We start from the raw sequence: 11,673 nt of genomic DNA, 5'->3' as shown, positions 1-11,673 counted from the left end.
GGGGGGGGGGGGGAAGAGAATAAAATATAAAATAAAATAAAAATGAGCTGGCTTCACAATTACCAAGTCAGCCCATGCAGCCCTTCGCTATTGTACGGAGTGGCATAAACCCCCCGGCGGCCTATCAGCTCCCTGGCAGGCAGGGGGCTGCGCTATTCAAAGCGAGAGATACAAGCTGCAGGGCAAAAACCTGGCAGCTCCCATCTGACCCCCCAATCCCCGGCTGGTGACAGCTCCAAGCTCCATGGCAAATTAGCCCTTCTCACATTACAATTGCAGGAGACAGATTCCATTAGCGGTATCTGAAATTGAGTGGAGAGCTGCTCCGTTATCAGACTTGACTCATAAGCGCTGCTATTAATCAGAGCTATGATAGCATTTATATATTTCAAGCTATCTGCCGCCGCTGTGATATTCTGCTACAAAGGGTTGATGGGACTTAGGGAAGGGAACAATGGAGCTTTCTGGGAAAAGCAGAGTAAATCAAGAAAGTCTGTGACTTCCGCACATTCTGAAGGGATTGCGGTTTACATAAATTTTCTCCCAATTGGAGATTGAGCTCTTCCTCATCTTACACATGGGATTTAGTTGTCACTCAATGGTAACAGCTGTGAAAAGGTGAAGCGGCCCACCGCTCAGAATATTGCCTCCGCTTTTAAAGCAATTAACCCATGAACAGGAGGATACCTGGTGATATCAAAGGGATTAAGCCAGGCAGTGCATTATTAACATTTCCTTGAACTAATTCTAACTCTGACTAGCTGTCAGAAAAGACTCTTCAGTCTTTTAGAAAAAAAAAAAAAAAAGAGTTTTTTGCCCTGCTTTTTTTTTTCCCCCCCTCTTCAAAACGAAGCAGAGCTATTGCAGCCTAATGTGCCTACTTTAGAGCAAAATGCAAATGAACAGATTTGGTAATGTCTTCAAACAGACTGAACTCAGTGCTGGTTTATTATGGGGACAAGGAAGGGAAAAAAAAAAAAAAATAAAAATATATATATATATATATGATCAATTACCCAGAGGTCACAGTAGATATTCTTCTAAAAACAAATTCATGCTTGAGTACCTTCCTTTCTTCTCTCTCTCCAAAACTTCGTAACTACTTGTTACTAAGCATAGCTGCTTTTGAAACAGCCAAGATCTTGGCGCTGTGCTACAGTGATAATCTACGGTAATCTGTAATCTGGAAAAATCCAAATATGGCCTGTAAGGAGATTCTGCCTTCCCTGAAGCCCAGTATTTTGATTTCCCATGATAGTTGAGGAGGCACCAGCATCCCAGGTGGAAGCGCTCTCTCATCCCTCCATCTTCCCCAAACCATGCCCCGAAAAAAAGTTTGGAGATGACTCCTGCTCCAACTGACCCACATACCTGAGGGGCACAGAGTACTTCCCCACTCACTGCAGGCAGCAGACAACTTTTCCCAGCACCGGTTAGTTTTAAAATCTGGTGAGGACCACGAAGGTGACACATCCTCCCAGTGCTCCAACACGCCTGGTCCTTCTCAGGGACCTTCCCACAAGAGCTCCAGGACACATATCACTGGAGCAGGAAACCTCCAAGCCATCAGGATGGTCACGCGTCAATTCCAAAACATTTTTATGACTTCAAAATGATCAAATCATTTTGATGATTTCATAATAAAACATGCCTAACGCTCCTTTTTGTTGGCAGTTGGAGGTTGTGTTGCTTGGAAGGTCTGAGGGACAAGGAATATATATATATATATATATATATATATATATAAATACATATATATTAGTCCAGAACTTAGCATGATAGCCAGAACAGCAAACCAAAGAGACATGACCTGGTTAATTTAATACCACATTTTCCCCCCTTTCAAAAACTTGTGTCCAACTCAGCCATAATAAAGTTGGCAAAAACTTACTAGAAGTACTTGGGCAATGACACCTTTTACTCTGCTACTGCCACTGCAATAAATTAGCTTTTTACATTTAGCTACAGCAAACCAGCCTAACTATGAAAGCTATACACCAAAAAAAAAAAAAAAAAGCACTTAAAGCAGGGGAAAGCATCCTATTTCTCTTTGCAACAGAGAATGCAAAGAATGCATCATCTGTACAGAAGATGACACTTTGGCAATCATATTATAAGAAGATAATTGGTTTACTTTGTAAACTTGCTATGCTTTGCCTCCCACAGTAAAACAAATAAATAGTTGTTTAAAGAAACAATCCTATAGTCGCACTTGCTGCGTCCTGAAAACATAAAGCAGCTCCCCCCTCTCTCAAAGCAAAGATGAATTATTTGCCTCAGTTACAAGCAGTCCAAGAAAACTCTTTGTAAATGCCATTTTACGATAATTACAAGCCATTTATTAAGATTGTGCAGAGGGAGAAAAAAAAAAAACATATTTGAGAACTAATTCAAAGGAGTAAACCACTCGTTCAGTGATAGTCTGGATTACTGACAAAATGGCTATTTGCATCAATGTGGTTCAACGTAACTTTGTTTTAAGAAGCACAATCCAGGCTTAAAAAAAAAAAAAAAAAAAAAAAAGAATGAAATGAATGATATAATATAATGCAATCTATAAACAAACAAAATGTCGGGGTTGCTTCCTATCGACCCTGGCAGTATCTGCGCGGAACATCCCGCCAGCCATCACCTGGCAGAGGAGAAATCTGTTTAAGGAATAAATTCCATCCTAATCCCACACGCGCCAGAACATCCCAAACACTAGCCAGCCACAGAGGGAACCGCGACTCTTTCCTTAAGCAGTAAAAGAAATTGTCGTGACTTGCCAAGGAATAAACTCGGGAAATGCCTCTTAAACAAAAAGAGTCAATGGGAAAAAAAGGGAGAAATTTACTGTACGGGGATGCTGGGAGGCACAGAAAAACCCCGCGAGGGTAAACAGCAGCTCTGCCTGGCTGGTGGGGAGAAAAGAAAGGTTTTAGAGGTTAAGTTCAGGTCAGACGACAAATGAAATTGTAACAACCCAACTGACATTGTGTAATGTCTTCTTCCACTCGATCAATAGGGCAGCATCAGCCCCATTACCATAGAGATGGCTTCCTCCCCGCTGAAGGGTGGCTATTGTTTGAGGAGAGAGATTTGCCACTTGAACCGTGTTGCTCCCGAAGGATGTGTACTTCATCAATTATTTGTATTCCTAACATCTACATATTTTCATATTAACATCCACATTTCATGCGGCAAGAGGAGCAGGTGCTTATTTTTCCTCTGGTACCTCGCGGGGGTCACCCCATCAGCTAAACTGTAATTAAAACACAAAAATGCGAGCGGATTTGATAGACCCATTTAGATCCTTTGTGAGTACAGACAAGCCCGGTTAAAACCAAAACACGTCCCCTTCAGATAGTTATGGCTTTCACGCAGACAGTGACAGTAAACACTTTCTTTTTTTTTTAAAAGTAGATGGCAATAGAAAGAAAAAAAACTTTTTTTTCCCTAAATGAATGCTGTAAAAATTAAATCAATTTTAAGGTGCTTAAAAGGAAAGATATAAATTGTAATTTGGAAATAAAACTGACCCACAATCTCTTACAATTAATTTCAAAAAAATTAGATTGCTGCTAGGCTGAATAATTGATCCTGTCAGTGCCTTGTACCTATGAAATAATTTTCTGTAAATCCTAATAGTTTCTATCATCTCTCAATTCCAGGTTTTTTGTTCTTTCGCGCAAGTTTTGAATCTGACAGAAGCAACATCTTCCAAATCCAATTAAACAACAACAACAAAAATTAAACCTCTAGAAGTGTAAAAATAATTCCTAAATTTAGCTTGTAATTTCCCTCTTGCATTCTTATTTCTCTGAAGCGACAATCGCATCATTTCATATGCAGAAAATGGGCACATAAGGCACTGTCACGTTGGAAAAAAAACTAACAAGCGGGGCAGATCTTCACAGTAACTATCGTAACAGGAATAACCATAATAAAAAACAAATCAGAACCCAATATTCAAAACCTTTAGCAACTCCTTGCAGGAGTTTTTAATATAATCAAAATGAGTTGTGCTCTGACGCTGCGCCTGGCACTGTGCACGGGAGGGCAGCGCCACTTCCAGCTCCCCAAATACGCTGTAAAATACAGGATATTAAATTAAAGAATGCTGACTTAATTACATGTATTACCCAACAGTAAAAGCGATCACTTTAAATACTTATAGAAACATTTAGGAATTACTTTAGCAATTCCAGTAGGTGTGCTTTGGAGCTGATGTGCTGCTACGTGAAAGGTGATGAGCAAAAAGCAGCTCCTCTTTAGCAGAGGAAGATGCACCCGGATGGACAGACAGACCCCATGGACCCAAGTTTAAGTGAGCTCAGGCTCTCAGGCTGTGCAGGATCTTCTCTCTCCTCCCCCTGCCCATTTATTCCTGCTTTTATTTCTAGGTTGCTCTCGTTCTCTGGGAAGGTTTCCCAGAGGGGCAAGGCAACTCTGGAAACGGGTGGGAGAAACAGCTTTTGTCAGAATAATCTCAGTGAGGAAGCGCCCTGTCTCATCCCAAAGCGCCCCAATATCATTTCAGATTTCACTGTTTGCAGCCTCAAAACGTGCCCTATTTTCCCTGCAAAAGAACATCAGAAATTGTTTGTATGGGTTGCGATAATCCTCTCAAATATGGGTCAGGCTGAGGTTAAGAGCAGCCAGAACTTGCACATCAAAGACGAGCGGGGTTAACAAAACCCCCAACCACGTGCGCATCCCGATTGTTCCCTTTTCTCCCAAGGTTAGAGGTCTGGAGAAAACGGACGAGCTCTGGCCAGTTCCCCCCCACCCTGCAGACGGCAGCACCTCTGTCTGCGGAAGGCACCGATGCTCGCCCCGGTCCTTGGGTACCACCGGCAGGCAACTGCCCATCCGCCTCCGCCGGGAGCTGCAATTAAACCAAGTTCACGGTTTCCCGATAGGTGAAGCTCATCCTGTTAATTTAAACAGACCATCTGCATCTTTCGCGAACGACAAACTTCATTAGTTCTGGTTAGTTAAACCGAGCGGTGATTTGTGATAATGAGCCTGAACAACCTGTCACGTCTGTGTAAGGGAAAGGGTGCACTTTTTATTATTACTATTATTATTATTTAACAGAAAGAAAAAAAAAAAACAAAGAGGGACCTTTTGTGCAGGAAAGAAGGTCAAATTCAGATTAAACTGCTGTTAGGTTAATCAGAACTAATTACAGCTGGAAAGGGAGGCGGGGGGAAACGCTAGTCCGAAGGCCAGAGGGGAACAGAGGGAGCCTTTGGAAACATCCCGAGCCGACGGGGAAGCACCCTGCCAGCATCACGCCAATGAGAAAAATGACTTTACCTGAAAACTGTGTAAAAAAGCAAAGAGGCGGCAGCTGCTCCCAACAAGCCACAGAGGAGATTGACTCGGTAGGCGGGGGAGCCGACGGGCAGCAGCCCCGTCGCCAGTTTGGCCAGCAGCGTGAACAGGGGGTAGCCAGGAGGGTGGGCGACCTACAGACAGATCAATACGGGGTTGAAAAAGGGTGAAATTCTATGAAATCAAAAGGAGAACGGCACGCCGGGGTCCGGCAGCAGGAGCCGGGGGATCTCCAAGTGGTGCCTCTCCCCGACCCATCCTTTCATACCGATTTTAACTCTGCAAATATTTTTCCATAGTGGATTTGGCTCCACGCCTCGCTCATAATAATGAGGCGGCGAGAAAAGGAGGTGCCACGTTTCATTAGCGTGCCTTAAAGGGCTCCTTGTTTGGGTTCACAGTATATTAGGGTCATTCAAAAGGCTGTTGAAAAAAAAAAAAAAAAAAAAAAAAAAAAAAAAAAAAAGGCAGCTTCTCAACTATTTTATTGGTTAGCAAGTTGAAAGACCACACTGCTATCGGATTACCACCGCGCTGACAGTCCTAAGGTCTTGCCTAAAGGGATCATGCACCATAATAAACTTTATTAAATAATAAAACTTATTAAAATTGTTAACCCGATTTATTTTATTCTCCCCAGCTTATACAAAATTTGGGTTGATAATAAGCCAGCTACTGTATATACAGTAAAGCCTTTGCTTTATAATTTAGTTTAATTGGATTTAAAACTTGAAGTAAATTGTCGCGTGCTGTACTTATAAGTTAGTAAAAACTGTGGTTTGAAAATAAATTAATCTACTTTACTCCATGCTTAATTAAACTTCCTTAATTCCTAAAACTGTTAATGAGAGCATTGATTAAACAATAAAACTAATACTTACTCCAAGCTCATATGCGGCTGTGATCAGCTCCCCTGTGAAAAAATAATGTAAAACCAATAATTACTATTAGGAAATGACACTCCTCCAAAGTTTTCAAAATCCAAATGCTTGCATTGGGGTTTTGCATTAATTTGACTGGATAAAACTGTAAATCTGTAGAGATTTAACAGCATGAAATTTTCTAAGAATATTTTCTCTCTCTGATGTCATTGCACAAAATATCTTTTGTATGTTTTCGTGAGACTTTTATGACCAGATAAGTGAAAGTATAGGTAGGTTCGGGTAAAGAATGGTCCAAGATATTCAAAATGCAGATATTGTGCTTGTGTATTTTTAATTTCAAACCAACTGACTCAATAACTTTCAAGCACTACAGTTTGCAACGTTTAAGTTGCATTGTCTCTTAAACAGCCTGGCTGTTTCTCATTTAAAAAAAAAAAAAACAAACACAGCTTTGTAGTTTTTAAAGAAGGAATATATAATCATTGATCGTGCAAATCTGCATCCACGTATTTGGGAATGCTGCTCTCCCTTGATGCTAGAGCAATTCTTGCAGCATCTGCTTCACAAGTAACTCTTCTACCTGTCAGCGGATTCTGCATCCAGCAGCCATTCCCATTAGAAACACCACTGAGATTTTGCATTTCATTTTTGTATTTTACGTCAGGACAAATAACCGCCACAAAAAAAAAAAAATCCACGTTAGCATAACAGTTAAAAATACTTGTCGTTTTTAGAGCACTTGACACTGAAGCATCTGGCAACGCTCCGGAACGGCATGTATTAAACATATTCATTAGGCACAACGCATTCAGGGACGAACCAAGGAGCGACAAAATTAAAAATTACAGCTGTTTTTCCTTCTTTCCCTCAAATTTTGTGATCTGATTTTTGCAGAGCTTGGTCTTACTGGTCCTGCTAGTTTTGCAAGTGCCAAGGTGGTGGCAGCTTAGTCCTGTCATTTGATGGTAAAGACACAAAATGAACAGTGCTGTTGGCTTTAAATGCTAAATTAACAATATTTTACATTTCTGCACATTATTATGTCCTTACCATCCAACGCAAAGTAGGAGGACTGTACAAATGGCACCTCTGAATCTTGACATTACAGTAAACAATATATTTTAAAAGGAAGATTCAAGTCAACTCACTATTGCTGTTGGCAACTGTCATAAAATTACGGCTATCACCCTGCACCATGCCCAGGGGACAGCCCTGCAGCTTTCTGCACAAAAGCCTCTCAGATGTGGATTTTACTACGTTTGCAAATGCCAGCTATTTTTATTGCTACTCTATTTTAGGAAAGTTTCAACCTATTGCAAGACGGCCCCGAAAAAGAGGATGCGATGGGAAAACCTTCCATCCCAAGCCGAGCCCTTTAGTGTTCCACAGCTCTGATGCTTCCAGGGCATGGTGAGGCTGGGAAGCAACCGATCCCCCTGCACACAGCAAAAAATGCTAATAAAGAAAACCCTAAATTCAGTGTCACAGGGGTACCCCAGCATGGTGGCATGTGCTGCTCTGCTCAGCGGCTAATGGTGGATGCCCATCGCATCGCAGGGATGACGCTCCTGAGCCAAGCATGGCTTCACCTTCATCAGAGTCCTTCTGGGATACACCAATATGTGCACCTAAAATGGCTAAAGGTTAACCTTAAGTTCACGCATGTTGCTGTGATATGGGTTCATATCACGGGCAAGAATAACCCCAAAGCAATACAGACACAAACCGGCCAGAAAGCTGCAAAATAGAATTAAAATAAAAATACTGGTGGATGTCATCACCAAGCTTTGAAAGCCAACAGCACAACTTTGCCTCATAAGAATTAAGGGGGAAAAAAAAAAAAGGAAGAAAACATGCAAAAAAAAAAGCTCCCAGGCTGCAGGCCTGTTGAATTCCACTGGGAAAACTAAAAGGCATGCATAACACTTCTAACACTTCAGAGAAGGTTAATTCCCCATCCCTGACCACTTGCAGCCTCTGTGGGCTATATAGGTGAAGATACGGGCTATGTAAGTGCAGAGCACTATTATTAAATAGCAAAACACACTGAGGAAGACTACAGCATCCACAAACTTGATTTACACATATTTCTCGTGACAGAAAAAGACCTGCAGCATCTTCAGATGCCGGCTCAAATTGAAGAGTTTATTCCTGCATACCTTGGTGTAAGTATGTTTCTGACTAGCTGCTTGATTCCCCAATAAAGGTGTTCAGGCAACGGGCCCAACACTGCCTGAAAATTGATTTATTCCCAGCAAGGTTGGGAGCAGATGTCTGAAACATCAGAGAAAAGGTTTGGGATTTTTTTTTTTCTTAACTTGAGTTGATTTGATCCCTTTTTAAGCTATTTTAACATCTGTGGATGTTTCTGAATTAGAATTCATTCTCTCATTTCTCTATTATAACGCTAAGTAACATGAGAAAGCTGCCATTGAAAATATCTACTGCCTTTTACATTTTTGGATTACTCAAAACTTCAAGAACAATTAAAAATATACAGATAGCTTAACAAAAATAAAATAAATTAATAGGCTCCCTGCCTGAAAGCAGATACAGCAAATCCTTAAGCAGCTCTTTACTCACACAAGTAGCCTCAGTGTTTTTCATGGCACAAGTCTGAGCTCCGTGCTCAGGCACGGGCAAGTTAATCGCCTTGAGCGGGGCCGTGCAGAGACCTTCCAGGGGATTCGTGCCAGGCAGCAATGCTGAAGCACCTCACTCATTGCTCAGGCCATGAGAAACCAGGGGAATAACCCAAAAAGCTTTAACACAACATGCTGGGGCGGCTGCTGGCTGGGACAGGCATGAGAGGACAGTAGGGATGAACTCCAGTAAACCCATGCAACTTGGGCAGCAGATTTAGAAGAAAATGCAAAAAAAAAAAAAAAAAAATGGGACATGGGGTGCAAGGTCATGGGCTAGCTGAGGGACACCATGCCAAGAGATTTCCTCTAATATTATTCCCTCTAGCGTAGGTTGCTGGAAGCCTGTTAAAGCATCCAGACCCTGAGTCCGGCCACTCCTGGGGCATCTCTCTGCTAAACCCCTGTTTGCAGCACACACCTAGTTAGTGTCCTTGGCACCTCTGACAAAAGTTATTAGCAGAGGAGTGACACACACACTACACATATATGCGTGCATTTCTACACACAAAGCTGCTGTGCTAGGAAGAACCAGCGTGCCTTCAGAAGTTAGGGAAAGAGCAATCCCCCTCCTGCCTCCAAAATGGGATAAAGTAACCACAATAACCCACAAAAAGTGGGGAGAACCCACGCCTGTGCTGCTTGGCCGCTCACTGGATCTACGGGGATAATTCACACCAAGAAAGGTACAAATCCAGCACCACCTCTTCAGCAGAACCCCGCTTCCCACTTTGTAAAGGGTGCTAATGGTTATCTGCATCCTGGGGGCAAAACCCAAGCTCAAGTACAATTAAAAAACAGGTTCTCAAGGCTTTGCACAGCACAAACCGCTCAGAGCACAGGAACCCGGTGTGTTCACAGACAAGCATTTCTCACCAGGGAGTATTTTAAAAGACAAAATGGTAATAACTAAATATATCGATCATCCCATATTAACTGATAGAGCCAGAAGGAGCAAATCCAACCCTTTCACAAGCTTGGGAGCAGAAGCAAAAGCCATCGGGGCGCACACTGGCCAGCCTAGCAAGGATGCACTTGCACACCTGTCCAGAGTGCAGGATGTGAGCTCTACGGAGAAGGGATTTAAAACCAAATTCTTTTAATACAGCTCTGACAACAGGGTCCCTCTGATCCAAACACAGAAACAGGGAAAATGGGACAACACAAGGTTGCACCTCTGAGAGCCAGCTAAACTGGATGAGCTTGGTGTAATGAAAACACAGCTCTGTCCTGTTATCTTTAGAGCAAATAACCTTCACTTGAATCACTGCTCAACTTTACATTTGTGTGTGAGGAGCTACGCTGGATACATGCTTAAACCCAGCTAGACAAAACCATCCCACGTTTATCAAATAGCACTGTTTTGCACATAACTCCAAACAAAAACTAACAGCAAATTTTAAAGTTTTTAGTTAAGTCATGTATCTCTCTCTCTCTCCACACATACTGAAGCTGTAAAATATATGCATCCGTTAAAAGCCCATTTATTTATAAGGAATTTTATGCACAGCTTGGATCCGAAACCAGCAATGGCCAAGAGGCACATAGTTAAACAGACACACTCAATGCTCTTCTGGGATACAAAAGAAAATATGTTGGCTACCTACTCCATCAAAAAGAAATCAAAGCATCCCCTAGAAAATACAAGCCCTCCTATCTCCAAATCACAGCTGCACACATGCTACAGAAGGAAGGCATTTTTTTAAACAAAACCAGATTAAACCTGCAAAACCGCAGAAGGACCAAACAGGAGAATTTTGTCCCATCTGGTGGGATCACCAGCTCAAAACACAAAACATCAGATAGTTCGTCACTGTCGGCAAGTTGCACTTCCAGACAGGTAGATGCAGAGATTTCACTGTTGCACTGGCTGCGGCCGCACAGGCCAGAGGAAGCGACAGTCCAATCACAGAATCATTTAGGTTGGAAAAGACCTTTAAGATGATCCCACATCTGGCAGGATGGCACATCTGCCTTCTGACGCCACCAGCCATCCCCAGGGCCTCTGACTAAATCCTTCGCCAAAAGGGTCAGACAGAGGAAAAGTATTTGCTGGAAAGGGGGGGGGGGGGAGGATCAGGTCAATGCAGGGTGGCCAGAGGGCTCCATCCCAAGGGGTGACCCTGCTGCACTGACCCCAGGGGGATGAGCCCCCCAAGGCGTGACTGTGAGACACCAGGCTTGGTGGCGTGAGCACCCCATGGCAGGATGGTGATGCCCCGACCCCAAGGGGCGTGAACTCCACTATGGGATGTCCGTGATGCACTAGCCTGGAGGGGAAATGCCCCTATGGAGATGTTCATATGCACCAGCCTCAGTGGGATGAGAACCCCAGAGTGACTGCGATGCACTGGTGTCTGAGGGGGGGTGCACACTTATGACAGCAATGTACCAGCCCCAATGGAGTCTGCAACCCTATGGGGTGACAGGGACGAACCAGCTCCTATGGAGTCAGAAACCCTACAGGGTGACAGCAACCCTACGGGGTGACAGGGACGCACCAGCCCCTATGGGGATGAAACCCTATGGGGTGGCAGCAACCCTTATGGCAGCAACACACCAGCCCCTATGGAGTCAAAAACCCTAGGGGGTGACAAGGTCGCACCAGCCCCTGCGGGGAAGAAACCCTACGGGGTGCCAGTGATGCACCGGTCCCTATAGGATGAGCATCCCCATCTGGTGACTGCCATGTACCAGCCCCTAAAGGCTCAGCCCCGCCCCGCGACGGCTCCCCGCGATGCACCAGCCCCTACGGGCCGAGGGTCCCTGTGGTGCCACCTCCCCGGCCCCGCGGTGTGTCCCGCCGGCCCTGTCCCGCCGGCGGG

General features: G+C 43.6%; 1 protein-coding gene across 1 annotated transcript in view; it reads right to left on the bottom strand.

Moving 5' to 3' along the window:
- The window catches only part of TMEM260 (transmembrane protein 260), a 32,317-nt gene extending 24,914 nt beyond the window's left edge, over positions 1 to 7,403 (bottom strand). Inside the window, exons 1-3 of the mRNA XM_026849200.1 lie at positions 7,355 to 7,403; positions 6,204 to 6,235; positions 5,305 to 5,456 (exon numbers count right to left, since the gene is read on the bottom strand). Coding sequence (XP_026705001.1) covers positions 5,305 to 5,456; positions 6,204 to 6,235; positions 7,355 to 7,403 — 233 coding nt within the window. The remainder of the gene's footprint in view (positions 1 to 5,304; positions 5,457 to 6,203; positions 6,236 to 7,354) is intronic.
- Positions 7,404 to 11,673: the final 4,270 nt, after the last annotated feature.

The sequence above is a fragment of the Athene cunicularia genome (assembly GCF_003259725.1).
Source record: "Athene cunicularia isolate RWA chromosome 5 unlocalized genomic scaffold, athCun1 chr5_part1, whole genome shotgun sequence".
Lineage (NCBI taxonomy): Eukaryota > Metazoa > Chordata > Aves > Strigiformes > Strigidae > Athene > Athene cunicularia.
Note: the sequence above shows the minus strand (reverse complement) of the source record. Positions and strands in the feature narration are given on the sequence as shown.